At 44.2% G+C, this 26129-nt stretch overlaps 1 protein-coding gene across 1 annotated transcript in view; it reads left to right on the forward strand.

Moving 5' to 3' along the window:
- Positions 1-26129, forward strand: part of EPB41L4B (erythrocyte membrane protein band 4.1 like 4B) — a 193043-nt gene that overhangs the window by 120188 nt on the left and 46726 nt on the right. Inside the window, exons 20-22 of the mRNA XM_054991038.1 lie at positions 3285-3389; positions 24958-24966; positions 25297-25414. Coding sequence (XP_054847013.1) covers positions 3285-3389; positions 24958-24966; positions 25297-25414 — 232 coding nt within the window. The remainder of the gene's footprint in view (positions 1-3284; positions 3390-24957; positions 24967-25296; positions 25415-26129) is intronic.

The following is a 26129-nucleotide window of genomic DNA, read 5'->3' on the forward strand; positions in this document are numbered from 1 at the left end:
TAACCAACTTTATTGTAGCATAAGCTTTCGAGAACCACAGCTCTCTTCGTCAGATGCATCTTACTATTTTGCAACTACAGACTAACACAGCTAACTCCTCTGGATCTAGAAAATATTAAAGTCACAGGACTAGAAGCAGGGCAGGAGCTTGGCTGAGGCCTTTTTTTAAAAGTTTACTGTACACTATAGAATCATCCCAGATTTTTTTCAGTCATCCCAACTCCATTTCTGGGTTTGGCTGTAAAAGAAAATATTAGCTGGTGTCAGAAGTGACCACAGTTTCCTAGAAGTGTGTCCCTCTGGACTTTTGATTTTTGGTAAATGTTGTGTTATCTCCAACTTCAAGCTTCTGTGGTTAGCATATTGCAGGGCAGAAATATGCCAACACACTTTCAGTGTTGTCATTCCTACCAGGATGGGAAATGACGCATTTTCGTATAATCCACATAGGACAACTACCTGAATGTTTCTACTACAGTGAGGGAGGGGACCATTGCATGGTAGCGTGGTGTAATGGTTAATAGCATCAGACTAGGACAGAAGACCCAGGTTCAAATCCCTGCTCTGTCACGGAACTTTGCTGGGTGTTCTTGGGCCCGTCTACCTTACCTCACAGGGTTGTTGTAGGGACAAAATGGAGGAGAGGTGGAGGATGTAAGCCACCTTGAGTTGCCACTGAGGAGAAAGGAGGTGTATAAATCAAATAAATAAATATAATCAACAAATTTACCAGAAAACTTTTTTTCTGTAAATTTGTACTTTTACAAAAGTAACATTTTGCATTTGTAAGGTTTTTTAAGAAGTTGAATGGATCAGCCAGAGGCTGGCAATATGTCAAACATTATTCATAACATTTCAATTACTACTGATGAGGAAAAAATGAATATCAAATTTTCAAAGAGACAACTTGTAATTACTTCTGGCTGTTCGTGAGCCAAAGTAATTACAAGTTCTTTCTCTTTCAGGAAGAAACTATGGAAGTAAATGTTGTTTTATATAGATTTTCAGAAGAATACATCACAATGATTTCTGAAGGTTTTGAACAAGCATTAGTATTTTCTCTTTGTTTTAAAAATGCACTCCGATACAAAAAGTAAAATGCCTGATGGGATTCTCTGGCTTCCAAGCCTGTCTATGAGAGTGATTGGCACGTACTGGCTGAGATTCAGCTGTGAACCAGAGAGCCCCCCTTCCATGGCAGATTGACTAACAGAGGAATCCTAAATGGCCTTCGAAGACCATTGAGGTCAGTGGGTTTAGGACTGCACTGTCAGTGGCCTAAGGCAACCCGCCCTCTCTCAGCACTCAAAGGTGAAGACCATAAGACTCTCTCAGTCCATCAAAAGCAAATAGCATCCTCAGGGCCCTGCGGAGAAGGGAGGGGAGGCAGACTTTCAACTCCCGCTCAGAGTCTCTCTACACGAGACGCCGTGGCATGTGTTCGTTAACTGTAGGGAGATGCAATGTGAGCCAGGAAGCATAGTTTTAAAAGACAGAGCCGGCAGAGATCGCTCCTTAGAGGGCTTATTAATTTCATATTTACCTCCCAATTTCACCTCTCCAGTCTAAACCTTGAAATGGGCTGGAGCTGCCTTCCAGAGCTGAGCTTGGACCTGGAGAGGTTATAATGGACTGAAGTTTCCCTTCTGACGTTTCACACCCCTTCACACAGCTCCAGTGTATAGCAAAGCCTTTGCCCTGCTGCCAGCTCTGTCTTTTTAAACTACCCTTCCCGGCTACCATTGCATCTCCCAACTCGTGTTCTTCATGTGTTAGATGTCTCGTGTAGAGAGACTCTCCATTTCACTATCCAAAAGGGGGCGCCCTGTTGAAACTGAGTGCAGGCTGAAGGGTTAAACCCTTCCTCTCTTCCCTGAATGGTCAGAGGCAAATTTAACGCCACTCAGACCAGCAATTTGCATTTTATATATGGAACAAGATATGTCCTCCAGCTTCTGTAATATGGACGAAATGTTGATCTAATTTATGTAGTTCTTGTATGCAGAAATTGTTTCAAAATTTTCAGAGAGAGGGAGGGAGACAGTCTCAAGTTACTGATCCTAAGCTAATAATTTGTTCCCAGAATTCTCCCCAAAGTGAGACTGGAATAAGCTTCAGCCTCGTGATTTCCCACCCAAACCGCTCCCTCACCTCGGGGTGACGATAGCAAATGAACTGATTAGACAAACTCATGGTGAACTTCAATCTATAGCTATTGGTTTGAATAGCTATAAGGAATCAGTGTCAGATCTCACAGACTTGTTCTACTTGTGTAGCTTTCTATCAGCTGAAGGATCTTTAAAGCACCTCCGTTGGTGGAACAAATCACAGAATCAAACCTTCTGCATGCATGCGGCTTGCGTGTGTAAACTTCATCCTAGATTATTAACTTTGTTGAACACAGAGGTTAATTTTAGAGATTAAATAGAAGTTAATTTTTGATGGTGCAACTGAAAAATAAGGGCATTTAATTTTATGAAGCTATTTTGTTTCTAGAATGTTACTTTAACAGAGAATGAAATATATTATTTAAAAGTGTCCTCCTAAAAAGGAGTGAAGAACAGCTTTTGTTTAATAGATTGTAGGATAGGTCAAACAAGCACCCATATTGAGGTTTAATCTGCCTTGAGTGTCAGTGAGAAAGGCAAACCATAAATAAAGTAAAATATGCGAATTTATAGTAAGATATACCCTGACTCGGCTTGCCCAGGTGAGCTTGATCTTGTCAGAAGCTAAGCAGGGTCAGCCTTGGTTAGCAATTGGATGGGAGACCTCCAGCAAAGACCAGGATTGCACAGACAGGCGATGGCAAACCACCTCTGTTAGTCTCTTGCCATGAAAACCTCACCAGGGGTCACCATAAGTCAGCTATGACTTGAGGGCACTCTCCACCACCACATAGTAAAACATGCACATTTATTTAAATGAAATTCAATAATTACATTATACTACCATGTAGTGCACTGATTAGAGTGTCAGACCAGGATCTGGAGACCCGTGTTTGAATCTGCGCTCTACTATGGAAACTTGCTGCGTGACCTTGGTCTGATCACACACACTAAACTTACCCGACCTTACAGAGTTGCTGTGAGTATAAAGTGGAGGAGAGGTGAACAATGTATAAGTCTCTTTTGGTCCCCTTTAGGAGAAAAGCAGGGTATAAATGCAGTAAATTGATTGACTGACTGATCAATTGATTGATTGATGAACAAGGCATGATTGATAAACAATACATTCTTTAATCTGTTGGCAATCCTAATTTTTGTACTTGCTGTTGTTTTTAGGAGTCCAGCTCCTTTACGGCCAGAGGCAGCACAGACAAACAGCGTGCAGGACAAGCAGGAAGTTAAAGTGTCTCGGGTGCGAAAACTGACAAGGCAGTACAGCTTGTGAGTACATTTCTACACTGGCCGCCATGTACTGTTCCTGTTATGCTTTCCAGAATATTGCATGGCACTCTATGTGGTGCTAAGAAATATAGTTTATTTCAGTTAGTTACGTGTCTGAAACGTTCACTGTCTGTCTTCTGTGCAGCCCCACATGGGACTGCGCCTGCGCAGGCCTACCGACCGGATTTTTCTTTTCTAGCTAACGTCCACTAGGGGGCGCACGTCCGATCCAATGCGCATGCGTGGCCATTTCCCACCCGAGCGACATTGGGCGACGTCGCCCCCTTTCCCCCCAGTTTCTTCTTTGCCGCCGACCGGTAAAGACCTAGCTGTCCGCTTGTGGAGATCTTCTGTGAGGAAATTTTTTTCGCTGAGAGATGTCGGAAAAGTCGCTGTTTAAGCGTTGTTCTACCTGTTCGATGAAGATGACAAGGACGGATGGTCACTCCGTTTGTCTCGAGTGCCTAGGAGAGGGGCACATCGTCGAAAAATGTGAGCACTGCCAGCGGTTCACCCCAAAGGCCAGGGCTGAGAGGGCGAACAGGCTGAACGCCCTGCTGTGGAGAAGGGCTATGCGGGTGTCGGGGGCCCCTGGTACCCCGGGGGGGCCACCACCGGCTGGTGGGACGGCTGAAAACCCCCCCCCCCTGTGATGGGATCTGTCCGAAGCACCGCTTCAACCTTGCGTTCCCGCTCGCCTGAAAGGCCCCGACAAGCCCGGCCCCCGACCCCGGATCCGAGGGAGACTACGGGTTCCACGTCGGGTCGCAAGCACTTGGCTCCGAAGTCGGATCCGACTCGGAAACGTCGCCATTCCAGGTCCCCGTCGAGATCGGAACCGACCGCCACGCCGGCTCCGAAGGTGCCGAGAACTTCATCGGAACCGAACATCCCGGCTGGGTCGGTTCCCAAGCCGTCGGATCCGACATCAGCTCCGACGTCATCGGCTCCGAAACTTGATGAATCGGCGCGCACCAGCCTCGCTCCAAAGACGGGTGCCCGATCAGATCCGAAGGCATCGGATCCGTTACTCACTTCACCGGCTCCGAGTGACCGGAACCGAAGCACGGATCCGGCATCAGCCGCCAAAGGCAACAAAAAGTCAAAGAAAAAGTCGAAGCACAGTCAATCGGCTTCGGTCCAAACAGATGAGGTCCTCTGGGAGAGGCCTTTGACTCCATCGCCGCATCTGTCGCCTCCGTTGCACCACTCCACTGATGACGATGGTGACCTGCCCGACGCTTCACCTCCGGTAGCCCAGAAGTGGCATGCGGGTGATTATGCGGACAGGGAGGACTGGCCTTACCACCTTCCTCGGAGTGGCTATGACAGAGAGGGTTCCCTGTATGCCAGCTCTCCATCATTTGGCAGGGAGTATTGGGGTGACACTCGGAGTGAGTTCTCCCACTATGGCTCTCCCAGGCGTGTCTCGCCTTACCAACATATGGAACCCTACCAGGGTCCGAGCCCCAGCCCTCCATCTGACCCGTCACCGGATGACATCATCATTGGGACCGGTCGGGTATCGCCCTCTGAGGACTACCGACTCTACTCTGAGCAGATGGTCCGAATGGCCCGTTCTTTGGACATCGAGATATCAGCTGTAGATCCTAAGCCGAAATATAAAATTCTGCAATATGTCCAGTCGGGGAACCCTCCAACTATCGCTTTCCCATTCACCGAAGGCTTGGTGGAAATCATTCACGACATCTGTGAGAAACCAGCCTCTGTGTACCCGACATCCCACAAGCTGGAGGCTCTGTACAAGACACGGGATGACGTTTGTGCATACCTCTTTGCACATCCACCTCCTTCTTCCCTCATTACTGAGGAAATGCAGACCCGTCAGCGCCAAGGGTCTTATGTTGTGCCCATTGATAAGGAGAGCAGAAAATTGGATTCCTTGGGCAAGAAATTATATTCGTCTGCAGCCCTGACGCTGAAAATTTCCAACTATTCAGCCATCATGGGAGCTTATCAAATTTTCCTCTGGAACCGCATGGCGGCCTTTATGGAAAAACTCCCTGCAGACCAGAGGGTGTTGGCTAAGGTGGTCCTGGATGAGGCCCTGCGTCTGTCTCGGCAACAAATAAATGCTGGTCACGATACCGTTGACACCTCTGCGAGAGCATTAGCTTCATCCATCGTGCTCCGCAGACATTCGTGGCTCCGCACGACTGCACTGCCCGTCGAGACACGAAACAAAGTGGAAAATCTGCCCTTTGAGGGTCCATCCCTGTTTTCGTCTAAGACAGATGAATACCTGTCGCAGAAGCGCAAAGATCGGCTGACAGCCCGTTCCTACGGCATTCTCCCGACCAGGCCATCCACTGAGAATCGTTTCCAGTATTGCTCTTCACAGGGCTATCGTGCACGACAACAGCGATACCAGCCGTATCCGCGTTATGGGTCCTACAGGCAATTCCAGCTGCCTGCAAGTTCCTTTCAGCGCCGGAGGCCTAGCTACCGCCCTCGTCGCGGTCAACAAGCCCAAGATGCCAAAGAGTCAGCAACTCAACCAAAGCAGTTCTGACTAGAATTCGAACAATCTGTCGTGTTTGGAAACAGATTGGTTCAGTTTGCCTCTGCATGGGCAGAAATTACATCTGATAGTTGGGTTCTTAAAATCGTTCAAGTTGGTTATAAAATTCAGTTTGACGTTTACCCGGTGTTGTCTCTTCCTGACCACTCAGTGCAATCCTCTTCTGATAACTTACAGGCTGAGGTTGTAACGCTACTGGAGAAGGGGGCTGTGAAGGAGGTGCTCCCTCAGGACCCCCTCTTAGGTTTTTACTCCAGGATGTTCCTGGTAGACAAAAAGGATGGAGGGGTACGACCCATTTTAGGCTTCGGGAACTGAATAAATTCGTTCTCGTCAAGCGGTTCAGGATGCTTACCTTGAACACTGTCCTCCAGTTAATTCCCGAGGACATGTGGTTCGCTGTCCTGGACCTCAAGGACGCATATTTCCATATTGCCATCCATCCTGATCATAGGAAGTACCTTAGGTTTCTATGTAACAATAAAGCCTACCATTACCAGGTGCTTCCCTTTGGTCTCTCAACAGCCCCACGAGTTTTTTCTAAATGTATGGCTGTTGTAGTGGCTTATTTGAGGGAACAGGGTTGTACCATCTATCCCTACCTTGACGATTGGCTTCTAGCAGCACCCTCTGCTGATGCCCTCCTGGCCCAGATTCATACGGTAATGCTCACCTGCTCCAGATTAGGATTTTTGGTTAACCTTCGCAAGTCTAACCTTACCCCGTCCAGGAGAATACTGTTTATCGGTATGGAACTGGATGGTGACTTAAACAGAGGTTTTCTGCCGAGGGAGCGTGCCTTAAAGATTGGCAGGATGGTGAACCTTTTTTCTAAATGCAGGTTCCAATCCGTAATGGCTATCCAGAGGCTACTGGGCCTCATGGCCTCTTCTACAGCTGTCACCCCTATGGCCCGGTTGCACATGCGACCTCTCCAGCTGTGGTTCCTCTCGGTCCATGATTTTGAACATGAGTCCCAGAATAAGCGGTATTCCATCCCCAGGGGGATTATCCGGTCCTTACGATGGTGGCTTGATGAGGCTAACCTCCTTGGGGGTGTTGCGTTTGGATCCATTCAAACCGAGATCACAATCTCGACTGATGCTTCCACGATAGGATGGGGAGCCCAGTGTGGTGCCCTTAGGGCACATGGGGTCTGGTCTGACCAGGAGAGGGATGATCACATTAACCTGCTAGAATTGAGAGCAGTCCGTTATGCCCTTATCGCTTTCGCAGACACGCTGCAGCAGAAGCCCGTTCAGGTGCTCACGGACAATTGCACCACGATGTTCTACCTGAACAAGCAAGGGGGCACTACTTCCAAGGCCCTTTGCGAAGAGGCCGTTCGGATTTGGGAGTGGGCCGTGGACAAGGGCATATCCATCCATGCGGTCCATATTCCTGGCACCACCAATGTCATCGCAGACAAACTGAGTCGGATGCAATTCGACAGCTACGAATGGACCGTAGCAGACAACTACCTGAACTCCATCTTTTTGGACTGGGGGTTTCCAGACGTAGACCTCTTTGTGTCAGAAGCCAACAAGAAGGCCCCACTGTTCTGCTCCAGGGGAGGGCTGGGTCGCCATTCCCTAGGGGACGCGTTCCAAATACGCTGGACAGGGCGCCTGTTTTATGCTTTCCCTCCGTTCCCACTGCTGTCTCGGGTCGTCAGCAAGATCCAGGGGGATGCGCCTCACTTAATTCTAGTAGCACCCTTCTGGCCCAGACAAGCGTGGTTCCAACATGTCATGCAGCTTTCACAGGGGTTATATTATCGGTTCACACTGAACCCGGACCTTCTGTCCGACAAAGGGGTTTGGTATCACGACCTACCCAAACTTAACCTCACTGCTTGGCACATTCAGGGGCGGAAGGGATGTCTGACAGGGTAGCTGAGATTTTGCTGAATGCCCGTAGAGACACCCTTCGAACCACTGGCTACCTGTGATTTAAAATGGTTATTCTGTAAAGTGGCCTTCTTGATCGCCATTACATCGGCCCGTAGGGTTAGCGAGCTGGCTGCCCTGAGGTGGGACCCTCCCTTTTTGAAGGTCCATCAAAATAAAGTGGTTCTGAGACCTGACCTTCGTTTTAGACCCAAAGTGTCCACTCAGTTTCACACCTCACAGGACATTGTCCTGCCTATCTTTTTTCCTGACCCTTCCGATAGCTCTGAAAGGGCCTTACATTCCTTGGATGTGAGGAGGGCTATTTTATTTTACCTCCAACGTACATCGCAGTTTAGGAGTGCCAAACAACTGTTTGTGTGCTATTATGGGCCCAGGAAGGGAAAGGCAGCTACGGCCCAGTCAATTTCTCGCTGGGTTACTCAGACTGTTAGGGCCTGCTACTCGCATGCTCAGTTACCTTGCCCTTTGGAAGTAAAAGCTCATTCCACCAGAGCGCTAGCTGCCTCTGTGGCCTTCCTTAGGGGTGTGCCCTTGCAAGACATCTGCAGGGCTGCAACGTGGTCGTCTTCTGACACGTTCGCTAAACATTACGCACTAGATGTGTGGGAAAGGAGAGAGGCTGCTGTTGGTCAACGAGTACTGCAATCTCTTTTTCGGTGAGAACACATGCCCGCCTCCTGGGTAAGTGGCTTGTGAGTCTCCCATGTGGGGCTGCACAGAAGACGGACAGTGAAAACAGAGTTGCGCTTACCGTAACTACTGTTCATTGACATCTTCTGTGCAGACACACAACCCTCCCTCCTACCCCGCTGTGTTCTTCCAGGTGATGTGAAGACATTCGGCGGCAAAGGAGAAACTGAGGGGAAAGGGGGCGACGTCGCCCAATGTCGCTCGGGCGGGAAACGGCCGCGCATGCGCATTGGATCGGACGTGCGCCCCCTAGTGGACGTTAGCTAGAAAAGAAAAATCCGGTCAGTAGGCCTGCGCAGGCGCAGTCCCATGTGTGTCTGCACAGAAGACGTCAATGAACAGTAGTTACAGTAAGCGCAACTCTGTTTTCTTGACTTATGCAAAAATTCAAGAAGGGTCTGTGGCTCAGTGGCAGATCATCTGCTCATTATGCAAGATGTCCCCCAGGTTCATCTCTGGTTAAAAGGATCATACGCAGGGCTTTTTTTCTGGGAGAAGAGGTGGTGGATCGCAGTGGGTTGCCCTCGGAGAAACTGGTCACATGGCTGGTGGCCCCGCCCCCTGATCTCCAGACAGAGGGGAGTTGAGATGGCCCTCCACGCCACACAGTCACACCATCCATGTGACCATTTTCAAGAGGTTCCGGAACTCCATTCCACCGTGTTCCAGCTGAAAAAAAGCCCTGATCATACAGTAGAGGATGTGAAAGACCTCCGCCTGAGACCCTGGACAGGCTCGGCCAGTCCGAGTAGACAAGACTGACTATGATGGCCCAAGAATCAGTGTAAGGAGCTTCATGGGACAATGTAAGCCTAAGGGAACAATCCTGAAAGCAGCTGAAAGGAGTATGATAGTAGGAAGAGCTTTCAATAAAGCTTCTACATTCTCTGTCTACACTTGAGAGAAAATGGTGTCAAAACAGCTGTGTAACAGTGTATGGTTTCTAGGAAACTTTACTAGATATATTAGAATACTAATGGTAGTTGGTGGCACCACAATGGACAGTGTCCTGAAGATCTTCCCCTGGTGCAAAATATTTGGATATAAGAACACTCTGCAGCAGGGGAAAGAGCAAAAAATAATGGTTCCCTTCCAGGATCGTGGACTCAAGAATTAGGAATATTAATGAGAACACTGTATGGTACACAGAGAACAGATGCACAAATCCATTCAGTCTCTAGGGTTGCCGGGTCCCCTTACCCTCCTGGTGGGAGGGCAGGGACCCGGCACTCGCCTTCTCTCCTGTACCTGTGTGATGACATCACTTCCGGGTTATGTCATCACACAGCTGCAGAAGCGTGCTCACCGCGAAGTGCAGGAGCGCTTGCTGGGTGGTGTGATGACGACACCACTCCTGGGAAGAATCCCTCACTCCCACCGGGGGACTGGTAAGTAACCCTACCTGTCCCCTAGATGTACAGAAAGATAGTTCTTGAAACAGACAGAAAATGTTCTTCTTCTTAATTACTGTTTTCACAATATAAGTCATAAACAGCAAGCCATCAAATACTAATAAGGAAACCTAGAGTTTACTGCCTAAATTACAACCTGATTTTACTATAGCTGCCAAAAATTTGGACACACAAAGTTCCTTGTTTACTTACTTATTTCATCGCTTAATAGCCAAGAAGACTTAACTTCTAGAAAGGTAAAGTCCTACTTAAACAGAGGAAGAATCAATTCAGTTCTCAAATCTAAACATTCAGGCCACTTCAGAAGAATAGGAAATGTTGCTTTGGTTTGATAGTAATGGGAGAAAACTTGGTGGGCTATGCAAAAATAGTTCTCACCTGTACTGAAAATGAAATATATTCCCGGTGTATTGTATTCGAATACTACAATGAATCAACTTCTTTCCAGCACCACTTCTATGCCTCCGTTTTATCCTCTGTTTTATCATATGCATCTATGTTGTCACATTAATCCATTAATTTGCCTTCATTGATTCTTGAATGGTCCCTTTATTACCTAGACAGGAATGCTTTAGAATTAATGGAAGACAACCAATTTAACATATGGGACTGCTGGGCTGTAGCCTGGCGGGAAGGTAGCAATGTGAGTGTTTCACATTGCTTTGTTGTCTAACTTTAGAGAGGTCCATTGGCTTAAAAGCTGAAATAAAATGAGAATGGGGATTGATGTCTTTTGCTGAGAGAGAAGTCCACGTAACTTTCTTCCCTACTATTTCAGGGGGGAAATGGCATCAAAGCCCCCTTTTCTGAAGGTTGCCAAAAGATTGTCATCTAATCATTACAAATGATCACTGCAAAAAAGCAAATACAACTTTTAAAATGAAATATAACTGCACACATTTAGTTCTTATTCCTTTAGACAGATACGATTGTTGTAAGCAAAGGAAAAAGAAACCATCATTCTGTATGACTTTTCTCAGGCCATATTGAAATAGCCCTCGGCATCCAGTTAGCTTTCCTACATCAGGTCATTTACTTCCTAGCAAGAGGTACTTGTTAAAAAGATTTCTTGTGGTACTCTGCTTCCATTTTAATCTTTTATTAATGCATAACTATTTTGCATTTTTAAAATTGACTAATGCAACAGAAAATTGTACCACCTATCACTGTTCCATAGATAATTAAAGGATAGCAATTAGGGGCGTGCATCCCGAAAATATTCAGGTTTCTTGCTTTGGGTTTATCCGAAGCAGGAAAAACATTTGAAAACACCCAAAGCCGCTTCGGATTCAGGTGTTTGAATCGCTTTGGAATGCTCCATAAATATTCGGAGCACTCCAAAGTGATTCAGGGGGCTGGGTTTTCCCAGCACCCCCACCCCCACCCCTCACCCCCCCCTGCCGGTTTAAGGGGCAGGTTCCTTTAAACTATCAGCTGGCAGGTGGTGGTGGGGAGCCCCCCGCCACCTGCCAGCTGATAGTTTAAAGGGATCTGCTGCTTGCAAGTGGCAGGGCCCTTTAAACAGCCCAAATCCCACCCCCATAGCCCCAGCTCCCACCCCAGCCCCAGCCCCTGTCAGGGTATGGAGGACAGGATATGGCAGACAGATCCCTGTACCATTGCAACAAGAAGTACAGTCTCTTGGTTAAATGGTTTTATTCAGAAATCCAATCATTTCCATATATATGTCCACAGAATTACTCAGAGGCAAGAAAGTATCTAAGCAGTACACGCTTCCTTGATAGGAATAGAAACTTGAAGAAAGTACAGCTCTAAATACTCAATCATTTCCCCCCCTCCCACTTAGACCACAGGTTTGTGCGGGAAAGGGTCTAGGAATTTCTTCTAGAGTTTATAGACAGAACAAAAGGCATAAGAGTAAACTGTAACATTTCAGACAGTGCAAGGTCACTTCTGTGAGCTTCAAAGGAAAGAGATAAGACAGCTGTGTTCTCAGGCTGCTTGAGAAACCAAAGTGATGGTTTAGAGCATTTGCAAAAAGAAATCAAGACACAGCATTAGCAATGGTTCGCCACTTAGAACAATGACATGGATGTAGGGCTCCAGTCATTTTGATGGCATGGTTGTACAGACATGACAGCCCCCACTTACCTTAACTCTGATGCTGGGGTGGTAGAGGCCTCATCTGCTGCTCTGCAGGCCCATGCGGCAGCGGAGAAGGCCAAAAATGCCCTTTCCACCCCTCAAATGGCAGCCATGGCTGCCATTTGAGGGGCAGAAAGGGCATTTTTGGCATCCTCCGCTGCCCTTTGGGCCTGCAGGACAGCGGAGGACACCAAAAAGGGCCCTTCCCCCCCTCAACTGACAGCCATGGCTGCCATTTGAGGGGCAGGAAGGCCCTTTTCGGTGTCCTCCACTGCCGCGTGAGCCATCATGCTGGCTCCTATTCGGGAGTCCCGAATCTTTACAAATAGGGTCCGATTCAGATATTTTATCTGAATTGGACACCCGAAGCGCACACCCCTAAAATTACAAAAGTCCATAAGAGTATCTTACCCAAATATAAGCATGTCACAAGCTAGGAGCCCCTCCTTAGAAGAAGCTCCCAATCAATTCAGCTTCCTGTATTTATAGGTTTTAAAAATCATCTCCTAACAATAGCTAGCTGTCCCATGGGATAAGGGGACACATTCTTGACTAACTATCTTATAACTTCAAACACCATATAAACTTACTTATACTTGAAATACATAAAATTGCTATTTCATTCTTGCTACATTTAATCTTAAAGTTTATTTTAAAATGGTGATTCTCTACATATGAATATCTTTTGCCCCTTAAGCAATCTTTGAATTTTGTCTTTGCTTTTGTGAAGTTGGATGTTCTCACCATTCTTCTGCACCTGGGCCTCAACACATAATGTCTATTGATATGGGTTAGATGACTTCTAATCTACACAGGACCATATAATTGTGTTACTTCTTTGTTTCTTGCCCCTCTCCAAGGCTACTTTATTCCAGGTCTCTAAATTTTCTTTTGACATGTTCAGCCAACAGGCTAGGCAAGCTCTTTTTGTGGGGTGCAAAAACTTCCTCCATGATCTGCTTGGTCAGGTCCAGCAAGTGTTCTCCTTAGGGTTGCCAGATCCTCCTGCCCTCCCAGTGGGAGGGGGCCCACTACTCGCCTTGTCTTTGCTTCGTTTGGGGCTCAAATTGTCCCACTGCAAAGCACAGAAGTGCTCTCGGAGTGGCGCAATGATGTCACTCGTGGGAAGTGATGTCGTCGCGTTGTCCTGGGAGTACACCTGGGAGGCCTGTTCCTGTGCATTTCCCCCCTGCTAGCTAGGTGAGTGGTGGTGGGAAGCGGAGGGTGGGAGCAGGGGATCCCTCATCCCACCGGGGTCCTGGAATCTCTAGTTCTTCTTTGTTCCTGCCCACATGCATGACACCATGTTGTGTTTCCCTTCTCAACTGTATCACAACCACATGAGACCAAGTTTTAATTCAGAATCTTGTTGATTTCAAATAGAAGTTGGGAGAGGGACTAAGGTTTCAAATACATTTGCAAATAGTGGATTGATAGGAAATGCAGCATATCTTGATTCATTTAAAGATTGGTGGATTCAAGTACATGGAAGGAAAAGAATCTCAGTTTGTATCCAGACACCACCAGGAATCAAAGAACCCATACAATTTTTTCTACATGCTAGTATAAGCCTGTAGAACACACACAGGTTCAGATATGTATAAAAATCCAGATCCCCCACTCAAACATGAGCACACATGTCATTTAATCTTCATTATAGCCTACTGAGTGTGCAAGCATGAATACGATCAAGCCATGTACTGTGGATGCATCCATTTTTTTAAAAAAATGTTGTTCTTAAATTAGTCCAAATGAAGGGGATTTTATTTTTAAAAGTCAATGGGGAAAGTTTCTGATGTTCCAACCTGCCACCAGCTTGCGAAGTCACAGTGCTTATGAAAGGGGATTACAGTTCCAACCTGCCGCTGTGATTTCCAAATGGCTGAGAATCCTTGCTGAGTTGGCAAGCTATGGGAGAAAATTCCACTTCCATACAAATAAGTACAGAAACAGATTTGCCTAGCAATATTGCAAGAGAAAGCCAACTTATCCCTGCTGAGTCTGAAGGGGGAAAAGAGAATATCAGCAGGCTTGTTACAAAATAAAGATTAACTGGGTCAGGAACCAAAATCTGTCCTTTTGCATTAATAAAGTACCTAATTAATACACAGTCATTGTGCTTTCTCTTAAGCAAGGAAAGAATGTGTCATCAGTGGTTCTTGCGTGCTGACAAATTTATTTCGTTTTTTATGCATAAGAACAAAGGAGGCAGTATTATGGCAACTAGGGAAGCCACATGGGACAATCTCAGAGGTACGGCCACGAGGGACCAATCACAGAGCCCCGTCCCTGTTCACCTGCCACAGGTGTGGCTTTCTATGTGTGGCATTTGCACATTTATTTACTGAAATATTCACCACTTATCTATTATTCTTGCAAGTGTTCTTGAAGAAAGGTATAATGCAATTAAATGCAAAAAAGGCCAAACTTTAAATAGTTTTAAGGCAAACAGCAAAGCCAGCCAAGATAGAACAATAGTTAGCCAAATTGTGAAAAATTATATGAGCGATCTTTGGGGCTTCCCTGTTAGTGAGGGAGGTGAATTCTGAAACTGTGGCTTTTGGACTAGGGATGTGCACTGGAAAAATCAGTGTTTTAATTCCATATTGTAATTTTTAAAAGGGACAAGTTATTGGATTTAAGAATTCTTGGAAATGTTTTATTGGGAAGACTTGTTGGGTTTCATTTTTGTTTTCATTTAAGATTGGATTGGAAGTCTGCCCATTGTTTTCCTTCTCTTCTAAAGACTCCAGATTTCAAGGGAATTGGACAAAGGGGTTTAATTTTACAGCCCCCAGCCATCCTCTCGACATACTGGGAAAAGGTGCAAAAATGGCTGCTGGTTTTCTGGAATGGCTTTTTAAAATCAAACTTAGTAACTGTGCGTAAAAATAATCCTTCTAGACTGTCTGTCTAGTGAGGTGTTCACCCGTCCCACCAATAGCATGTCACAGGGAAGGAAGCCAGCCTGTCCAAACCTAAGCAATGAAAAACATGGTGTTACCCCAAATCGCTAATCTGCAAAAAGGTGGAAAACAAGTAGCCTACTAACTGAAAGCAAACAGAAAAGCCAATAGAACAAAAATAATAACCACACTGAAAAACAGAAAACAAATGAACGAGGGCTTTTTTTTCTGGGAAAAGAGGTGGTGGAACTCAGTGGGTTGCCCTTGGAGAAAATGGTCACATGGCTGGTGGCCCCACCCCCTGATCTCCAGACAGAGGGGAGTTGAGATTGCCCTCCGTGCTGAGCGGCACGGAGAGCAATCTCAACTCCCCTCTGTCTGGAGATCAGGGGGCGGGGCCACCAGCCATGTGACCATTTTCTTTTTTTTTCTTTTTTTTTAAATAAAATTTTTATTGGATTAGAATCATTTAATTTCACATTACAATCAATTCCCCCATTTCCCAATTTCTAACCCCCTCCCTTTCCCCCCCTTTTTGTAGACTTCCAACAGTTTTCCAACGTTTTGTCCCTTTTCCCTTACTCATTTTAAATTCATCTATCTAACAAACATATACTTTCCCTTTATTCTAAGCAATAATTCTTTAACTATTTTTAATACTCTGTACCCTATCTTTAAGTCCCTTCTTCCATATTAGACAAACAATTTGTCCCATTTTTCATAATTTCAAATATTTCTATAAACCATAAACCGTATAAACCATACATTCATATAAGTCAACCAATTTAACTTATACTCTATATGTTACTTTTTCTGCATATCTTATCTTCATTCTGCTTTAGTTATATTTAATTATATTATTATTTTTATTCTACTTTGATTATACATCTATATAACTATCATCAAAAGTTATCAATCAATTTGACCCATATATATCTTCAGGCAGACTTATTCAATTTAGTACATTATACAATTTTTACCAAAAGTAGTATTAGTCAGTCCTTATAATTAGTTATTTTCTATCATTATTCTATATATTATTCTATATATAATAATCTAACAAAGTAACTGCTTAGAAATTCTCATTTGCCTCTCCACCCCCCGCTAAAGTCACCCCCCTCTGCATTTTATTATGTTTCAATAGTTCTCAAACTGCCACAGTTCTCCTCCCACCTCCCATTTCTTCACTAAATATTGTTTCAGCTTCTCCCAGTCTGTGTTGAACTGTCCTGGGTCAAGGTTTCTCAATTTTCTTGTCATTTTGTCCATTTCCGCCATATACAGCAATTTGTAAATCCAATCCTCAATAGTTGGCACTTCTTGTACTTTCCATTTTTGCGCATACAAAAGTCTAGCCGCTGCTGTCATGTAAAATAACAATGTCCTGTGTTGAGCTGGAATATCCTCCATTCCCAAGTTCAGTAGCAGGAGTTCTGGGTTCTTATTAATTTGAAATTGTAAAATCTCACTTATTACTCTTATTATTTCCCCCCAGTACTGCCTAGCTACCTCACACGTCCACCACATATGATAGAGGGAACCCTCATGTTTTTTACATTTCCAGCATTTGTTAGAAGTGTTCAAATTCCCTAGCGCAATCTTCTTTGGTGTCATGTACCAACGATAAATCATTTTGTAAATGTTCTCTTTAATATTAGTACACGTCGTAGTCTTCATTGTATTCTTCCACAAGTGTTCCCATGCCTCCATTGTTATTTCTTTGTTGAAATTTATGGCCCACTTCACCATTTGTACTTTAACTATTTCATCTTCAGTATACCATTTCAGCAGTACTTGGTATACCTTGGAAATTTCCTTCTTGTCCTCTTTTAAGAGTGTCTGCTCTAGTTCCGAATTCTCTGTTCTTATGCCTCTCTTTGCACAGTCCGAATTGTAGAGATCTCTGATCTGTCTGTACTGAAACCAATCGTAGTTTGGTGATAACTCGTCCTGTGTCTTTATTTTAAGTTTAGAAGATTCTATTCGGGTTATCTCCTTATACGTTAAACACTGTTGCTCAGTATCGACAGCTCTCGGATCTATTACCTCGTATGGAACCACCCATAGGGGGGGTTCCTTCTTGTAAATAGTCTCTGTACTTCTTCCAAGTTGCATATAGGCTTCTCCGTATGTAATGATGTAAAAACATAGAATTCGCTTTTACTTTATCATACCATAGGTATGCATGCCATCCAAATATTTTTTTATATCCCTCTAGGGCCAATAATTTCTTATTCTTCAGCATCATCCAGTCTTTCAACCACACTAGGCAGATTGCATCGTAGTAAAGTCTTAGATTGGGCAGTTGCATTCCGCCTCTTTCTTTTGCATCTTGTAAAACTTTCATTTTCACTCGAGGCTTCTTGCCTGCCCAAACAAAATCTGATATTTTCCTCTGCCATTTTTCAAACTGCTTAGAGTCTCGGATAATTGGTATTGTCTGTAGCAAAAACATTACTCTTGGTAACACATTCATCTTAACTGCTGCAATCCTTCCCAACCATGACAAATTCAGTCTATTCCATTTAATCAGATCTTGCTCTGAGTCCATAATTTTTCATAATTATTTTTGAATAGATCTATGTTCTTTGCAGTCAGTTCAGTTCCCAAATATTTCACCTTACTTGTTACTTCACAAGTCTGTTATTTCCATTAACAATTGTTGTTTTTGCTTAGTCATATTTTTACATAATATCTTTGACTTCTTTTTGTTAATATAAAATCCTGCCAAATCTCCAAACTCCTTAATCTTCTCTATCACTTTTGGCATGTTCTCCGTTGGGTCTTCTACAATTAACATTATATCGTCCGCAAATGCTCTGACCTTATAAGAAAAGTCCTTTATTTTTATTCCCCGAATTTCTTCATCTTGTCGTATTTGTATCATCAGAATCTCCAATACCAGAATAAATAACAGCGGAGACAACGGGCAACCTTGTCTTGTTCCTTTACTTATGGTCAGTTTCTTAGTAGCCTCGTCATTCACCACAATTGCTGCATTCTGGTCTCTATAGATTTCTTTAATTGCTCTTATGAATCTTTCTCCCATTTGTAGCTTTTCCATAGTGGCAAACATAAAGTCCCAGTTCAAGTTGTCAAACGCTTTTTCAGCATCAACAAAGAAGAAACCAACCTCTTTATCACAACGCTTATCATAATATTCAATAGCATTGATCACTGTTCTTAGGTTATCTCTGATTTGTCTATCTGGCAAGAAGCCTGCTTGTTCCTCCTCAATAACTTCCGAAAGCCATCCCTTCACTCTCTCCGCCAGTATCTTCGCAAAGATTTTATAGTCATTATTAAGTAACGATATAGGTCTGTAGTTTTTCACATTAGTCAGATCTTGGCCCTCTTTGGGGATCAATGATATGTTAGCTTCATTCCAGATGTCTGGAATCCGTTGATCCTTTAAGACTCCATTGATCACCTCTTTTAGGAATGGTGCCAGTTCGTTGGCCATTACCTTATAAAATTTAGCTGTAAGTCCATCTGGCCCTGGCGCCTTTCCCAGATTTGTTGACTGTATTGCCTTTCTTATTTCCTCATCCGTTACTTCGTTATTCAATCTATCTCTCCAAGCTTCCGAAATTACTGGGAGCTTCATTTTCTCCAAATATGTTGCTATTGATTCTTTGTTCACCTCTTTCTTATTATACAATTTAGCATAAAATTTATAGAAGGCTCTACTAATGGCTGTCTGTTCCAAATACGTTTTGTTATCTTCACAAATTTTATTTATTGTTTTCTTTTCCTTTCTCTTTTTCAGTTGCCATGCCAAATATTTCCCAGGTTTGTTTGCACCTTCAAACGCTTTTTGATTCAACCTTTTAAGATTCCACTCCAATTCTTTGTTATTCATTGCTGTCAGCTGTTCTTGAAGTATTTTAATGTCCTGATAAATTTTCTTTTTCCCTGGTCTCTTCTTTAACTGTATTTCTTTGGCTTTTATTTTCTCCATAATCTCCTGTATCTTCTCCTCTTTCTTTTTTCTGGCTCTTCCATTTAAGTCCATTAGTATGCCCCTAATTACCACCTTATAGGTGTCCCAAACCTTGTTGGTTGGTACTTCTTTATTCATGTTGTATTGTATGAAGAACTTTGTCTCTCTTCTCAGCATCTCCATATTCTCTCCCTCTTGTAACAAGTCCTCATTTATTCTCCATCCGTTCCTTTTGCTCCTTCTCCCCAATTTCCACATAATTGGATTGTGATCCGAGCCTACCATCGGCATTATTTCCACCTCCTTAGTCCATAACGCTAAGTCTTTTGAGGCCCAGATCATGTCAATTCTCAATAGTGTAGAATGTCTTGCGGAGAAAAACGTGAATTGTCTACTTTTAGGGTTTTGTCTTCTCCATACATCTTCTAAGGTTTCCTGTTGTGTCAATTCAAAAAACAGCTTTGGTAACAGTCCTCTTTTCTTTTGTGCAGTTGGTGATTTTTTATCTAATTTCAAATTTGTCACTCCATTGAAATCTCCAGCAAGAATTATCTGGTCATATGAAAGTTCATCTAGTTGCTTCCTCAAATCCTCAAAGAAGCTTTCTTTTGCTCCATTAGGTGCATAAATTCCGACTACCAGCACTCTCTTTAAATTCCATATACATTCCACTGCTATAAATCTGGCTTCCACATCCTTCATTACAAACTTTGGCTGCAGCTCCTCTTTTATATATAGCACCACTCCTCTTTTTTTCTTATTAGAGGCCGCTGCAAAATCATTACCCAATTTTTTCGATTTTAGATATTTTACGTCCTGTTTTCGAATATGGGTCTCTTGCAAACATACAATATCACATTTTTGTTTTAATAGCCAGTGGAAAATGCTTTTTCTCTTATTCGGTGAATTAAGTCCATTTACATTCCAAGATAAAACTTTACACTCCATAATCATAATCTTGTTGCTGGTAAGTCCTTTTCATTGTCCCTTAAAAACCGCTCCATCTCTCATTCAGATCTGATACGCTTTTTGGTCTCTCCAAATTCGAAGGACACTCCTTCTGGTAATTTCCATCTATACCTGATTTACATGTCCTTCAGAATCTGAATTAGCGCTTTATATTTTTTCCGATCTAGTAACACCGATCTGGGTAATTCCTTCATAATGATAATCGTCTTGCCATCAATCTCCAATGGATCTTGAAACTGTTTAGTCACAATCTTCTCTTTCATATTTCGAGTCGTGAACTGCACAATCACGTCTCTTGGTAATTTCCTCTGGGTCGCAATTCTTGAATTCACACGATATACCACGTCCAGGATAGCCTCAACTTCCTCCTCCTCCTTTCCCAGAAATTCAGCTAACACCTCAGTAATCTGTTCTTGCGCTGTCTTTCCTTCCACTTCCGGCAAGCTGCGAAATCTCAGCTGCTTCTCCATATGTTTACTTTCCGCAACCGCCATTCTTCCCCTCATCAGTCTCATCTCTGTTTGTTGTGTATCAGCTAAATTCTCCACCGCGCCTTCCACTACTTTGACTCTCTGCTGTGTTCCTTGCAATTCATTTTGCATTGTTTCCATACCTTTCTTCACTTCTGACAGCTCACTTTTCACTGTCTGTTTAACCTCTTTAATCAGCTCCGGTTTCATGTCCTTAAGTTCTTTAATCACTTCTAAGAGTTTTTTGTCTAGATTTTCTATTGCCGATTGCCACTCTTTTTTCGACATCGTGGGGCTTGCTTTGGCTCGCTCCCACGAGTCCGCTCTCTTCCTTAACTCCGTGGCGTAAAATTTAATGTCTTTTTAATTTAAATGTCCCGGTCTTCTTGCAAAAAAAAACTTTTAGAAAATCCAAAATGTCGGGCGTCTTTTCTCTATGGTTCTTCTATGATTTTTGTAATCCAAAATGGCTTACTTCCTCTTCCGCTGAAGCCGCGACTCTTCCCCTTTCAAAGATGGCGATTCCCTTCTTCCTGCCCTCCGGCAGGGGCCGCTTCTCTCCAGCAACTCTATTGTTATTACGTACTTCCTGTTTCCCGACTTCCCACAGTAGCTCTCGCGATGGTAAGATTTTCTCACAGCTCCATAACCGCAAGTATTCAAAACAATAGTCCAATTTCTTTAATAACTTCTTTAAACTTAGTCTTTTTTCTAATACAACTCTTGCCGAGTCTTCCCCTCCTTGTAATTAGCCTGTTGCAGTTTGAAAATCTACTTTTATTCTTCTTTACTTTTAACAATCTGTCCCGTATCAGAAGATAGTGATCTTTACCTTCTCATCCACTTTCCTTGGGTTGTTATCACTGTTTCAATCTTAGTTTCTTCTCTACTCTTCTTTCCCCTATTGAAGCTTGGGTACGTAGGTCTTATGCCAACCGCATTGGCCCCGAAACTGCCGCAGAGATCAAGGGTCGGGAGAGGGTCCGTTGCGCAGAACCCCCCCTCGCCCGAGATCGACGCGCCCTGAGGTCTTGAGCGTTCTTTGCCTGGTCTCCGCCTGAGAGCAGTTGGCCGCGGGCTAAATTGCCCCCGCCGGCCGCTTAAAATGGCAGTCCGGTCAGCTCTGCAAGTGGAGCTGCGTCAGACCTCCATAAATCCCAAACCGGAAGTCAGCCATGTGACCATTTTCAAGAGGTTCCGGAACTCCGTTCCCTCATGTTCCCCCTGAAAAAAAGCCCTGAAAAGAACCATTAATAGCATTAAGGCCATTTCTGATGCACTGGAACTTTGCCCATCCTGGTTGTTAAAATCACGTAAGGACCACAAAAATAAGCCCTTGAGATCTATCATAAATAAGTGAGCAACTCAGGGTTCCTTCCCTCGGCAACTCAAACAGGCAGTTATCCACCCACCAATTAAAAAACGTCCCTAGACAAAAATGATGCAACCAATTATCTCCCATTCTCTAATTTGCTCTTTCTAGGTGCTTTAGACTCTTGTCAGTTTGGATTCAGGCTATGGGACAGAGTTGATTATCTCCACCCGATCATAGGCAACCATACTTTTTTGTTGCTCTTCCTGGATCTACCTGCAGCCTTCTATAAAGAAGACCATTCCATCTTGTCTAAGGCTTTCATGGCCGGAGAACGATGGTTGTTGTGGGTTTTCCGGGCTGTATAGCCGTGGTCTTGGGATTGTAGTTCCTGACGTTTCGCCAGCAGCTGTGGCATCTTCAGAGGTGTAGCACCAAAAGACAGAGATCTCTCAGTGTCACAGTGTGGCAGAGATCTCTCAGTGTCACTGAAAGACAGAGATCTCTCAGTGTCACAGCCAACATCTTTTCCACACTGTGACACTGAGAGATCTCTGTCTTTTGGTGCTACACCTCTGAAGATGCCAGCCACAGCTGCTGGCGAAACGTCAGGAACTACAATGCCAAGACCACGGCAATACAGTCCGGAAAACCCACAACAACCACCATTCCATCTTGTTGAGGCGTTTGGAGGCAGAAGCTAATATCAGGAGTATCAAGCCTTGGACTGGTTTATAGCATGTCTCTTAGAACAGACTCAAAGGTTGCTGTTGGAAACCAGATTTCTCCACAGTGGGTATTATCTTGTGAAGTTCCCCTGGGTGCAATCTTATCCCCCATGTTATTCAACCTCTATGTAAAGCCTTCAGAAGAAGGCAGAGATCTTGAAGGATGCTGTACCCCTCACTTTTGATGGAATTTGTCTGTCCCTTGCAGACTCAGTTAAGATCCTAGGGGTTATACAGATTCCAGCACTACTGCTAGAAAAGCAAGTTAAGGCAGCTGCAAAAAATGCTTTCTACAGTCTAACTTGGAAGCTGGCCCCTACCTCAACACGACCAATCTAGCCACCTGGATCCATACTAAGATAACATCGAGATGTGCCTAATACACCATACATAGGTCTGCCCTCTAAGTTAGCTGGTGCAGAATGCTGCAGCTCGGTTAGTTTGAGGAGTTGGGAAGAGCATGAATATTACTGCAGTCACTCCATTGGCTACCTATCATTTACCAGGCTCAGTTCGGTATTGGCTATCACATACAAAGTTCTTTACAGTTCATCATATCTATTGGACTGCCTCTCTCGCTATGTTCCACCATCACAGCTTTGCTCATCTGAACAGCGCCTTCTGTAGGCATCACCTTGCACATAGGCACAGCTGCCTATACACGTGTGTTCTCTGTGGTGGCCCCCATCTTATGGAATGGACTATCTGAAACGGTCAGGAAAGCTCCCACTCTCCTGGCTTTCTTCAAACTATGCAAAATTGAATTAAGAAGGGCTTTGTACACAGATAGGAGGGCTCAAAGAGCCCTCAGCATCAGCAGAGGGATGGAGACTTTAATATTGTGTACTGTCTGTTGCTGTGGGTGTGATCCTACTGGGTGGTTGCTTATTATTTCAGAATGGCTTATACTCTTTTCCAGCATTTCTTCAACTCTGTATTGGATTTCTGCTAGTTTAAACGTTTGAAAATTTGCATTTATATACCCTATTATGTTGTTTTTTGAAATTGACTGTACTGACTGTACTGCATAATCCACCTTGAGTCTCATTGATAAAGGCAAGATCAAAACAAACCAGATATTAAACTGCACAGAACCCAAAACAACAATGAAAATAATACCTCTCCTGAACTCCCTGGAACCAAAATCATAGATCCAGAGGAGTTAGCCGTGTTAGTCTGTAGTAGCAAAATACTAAAGAGTCCAGTAGCACCTTTAAGACTAACCAACTTTACTGTAGCATAAAGCTTTCGAGAACCACAGCTCTCTTCATCAGATGCATCTGCTATAGTACAACTTTACTGTAGCTTATGCTACAGTAAAGTTGATTAGTCTTAAAGGTGCTACTGGACTCTTTTCTATCCTGCAACCCAAAGTCACCCACCTTTATTAACCCCCTTCCAGTGAAAAAGGATGGGGTAATGGCTAGTTAGTAGTAATAATAAATTAATCAGACCAGTCTGTCAAGAAGCCTCATCCAGCTTGGGTCTAGCATAATCCAAGCTAAGTGTTTCTCCCAAGGTACAAGGAGCAGAGAGCACAGCACAAACACCGTGCAAAATGTCCCAAGAAAAACAAAAAATAAATTACAATTAAAAAGCAGAATTAAGAAACGTAGTAAAAAGGCAGTAAACACTGAGGACGTGAAAATTGCATTAATGTATCCAAAACCACAAATCCAGCATGTTTCATATATTATACAGGTATAATAAAGGAACATTACACAAACTATGTAAGGCTTGAAGAGTCCACAGCTGGGTCACAGCTGGAATTTCTTTGTGTTCTTATTAAAGAGGTTATTAACTCAATTGGTTACTTGCGTACCACATCAGCCTCTGTATTGTGTAGTAAAACACTTTGAGAGAGGAACTGCACTGAGATAGAATGAACTAGAAAGCCTAGGCAAAAGTGATTAAGTGAGTATGGACAATGTGGAATACTGTAGGAAATAATACGTTTTAAAAAATTGGTGAGAGTTGCAAATGTTCGGGTGTTAAGGAAAAATTGGTAACGAAGCAAAGTTATGGATCTTTCATTCTTTTGAACAGTTTTTGGGATCTTGAGAGGCATCTCAGAAGGGCTTTTTTTTAGCGGGAACATGGTGGAACGGAGTTCCGGCACCTCTTAAAAATGGTCACATGGCCGGTGGCCCCGCCCCCTGATCTCCAGATAGAGGGGAGTTTAGATTGCCCTCTGCGCTGCCGAGCAGCACAGATGGCAATCTAAACTCCCCTCTGTCTGGAAATCAGGGGGTGGGGCCACCGGCCATGTGACCATTTTCACTGAGGGTGATTTAAACTTTAAAAAACTCCCCCCTTGTTCCAGCTGACCCAAAGTGATGTCATTGTGTGGTCTTGAGTTCCACCACTGAGTTCCACCACCTCTTTTCCCAGAAAAAAAGCCCTGCATTTCAGTATGATTGCATGTCCATGAACTCCGGGCTTTGCATTTTTGGAAAACCCAAGCTTGCAATGCAGAAAGATGTCTGGGACTGGCATGCAAACTTCACCTTTTGAACCATCAGTGAACAAATGAAACACCTTTTTAAGGTTTGGGCATTTGTAGTGGTGTTTAGTAAGCAACAAGAGGTTCAGGGCTTGATCCAGCCCCTCTCAGATCTGTGGGGGCACCAGTAGATTCCCATACCAGCAGCTGGCTGACTCTCCCGTTTTGAATTGGGGCCAGGGGCTTCCTTCTGTATATGGCATGGGAGGCGCTGGATCTTACTGTGAATTCTTTGAAATAAAAGTTGCTTTCCAAACTGGGTGAAGGTATAGGTAGACCAAAAGGACGAGCAGACAGGAATGGCAGACATTTTCAGAGTGGTTGCCAGATTATCCTACTCATATAAATCAGTACTTATAAAATAGTATTAAGTATTGCAATGAGCAAAGCTTCATGCACTTTTAACAACACAGTGATGAAGATGACCTTCCTCCAGCACTGGCAGCAGCAGTCGCCGCATCCCCACCACCCTCCTCGGCATCTCCTGCATCGCAGAAAACATCGGGAGGACTGTTTTCATCATGCACAAAGGTACAGACTGAGATACTTAATGGGATGGGTGGGAAAAGCATAACAGGCAGAGGCCAACAGTAAAAACATTGCTGGAAATCTCCCCTTTCCCAGGCAAAGCTCATAGAGTGACTGCTTAAGTTGTACATCACCACGAAACTTTCTGCTACGTTGTGGTTCAAAAATTTAAAAAATGGGACGTTCCTTAGAGGGAAGTCCTAGCAGCATCCATGCCTATGGTCTTGACCAGGGCTTTTTTTCTGGGGAAAGAGGTGGTGGAACTCAGTAGGTTGCCCTCAGAGAAAATGGTCACATGGCTGGTGGCCCCGCCCCCTGTTCTCCAGACAGAGGGGAGTTGAGATTGCCCTCCGCGCCGCTGCGGCACGGAGGGCGATCTCAACTCCCCTCTGTCTGGAGATCAGGGGGCGGGGCCACCAGCCATGTGACCAATTTCAAGAGGTTCCGGAACTCCGTTCCCCCGCGTTCCCCCTGAAAAAAAGCCCTGGTCTTGACTACCCCCAAGGCGAGGTGGCTTTGAGGTTCGTGGCAGGGTTTGAATGCTGAGTGTGGAAACCGAGGGAGAGAAAACCTAGGCTGACATGTGGCCTTAGTCTCCAGTTTGAATTGGGAAATCCATCAGCTGCCGTTCGGTCTGTATGCTCGGTAGAGCTAGCCCTGAAGCAAAAAAAGTGTCAGAATAAAGTTCTACTGCATTAGAGGCAGATCTCCAGAACTC

This window comes from Eublepharis macularius, chromosome 11, assembly GCF_028583425.1.
Source record: "Eublepharis macularius isolate TG4126 chromosome 11, MPM_Emac_v1.0, whole genome shotgun sequence".
In the NCBI taxonomy this organism is placed as follows: domain Eukaryota; kingdom Metazoa; phylum Chordata; class Lepidosauria; order Squamata; family Eublepharidae; genus Eublepharis; species Eublepharis macularius.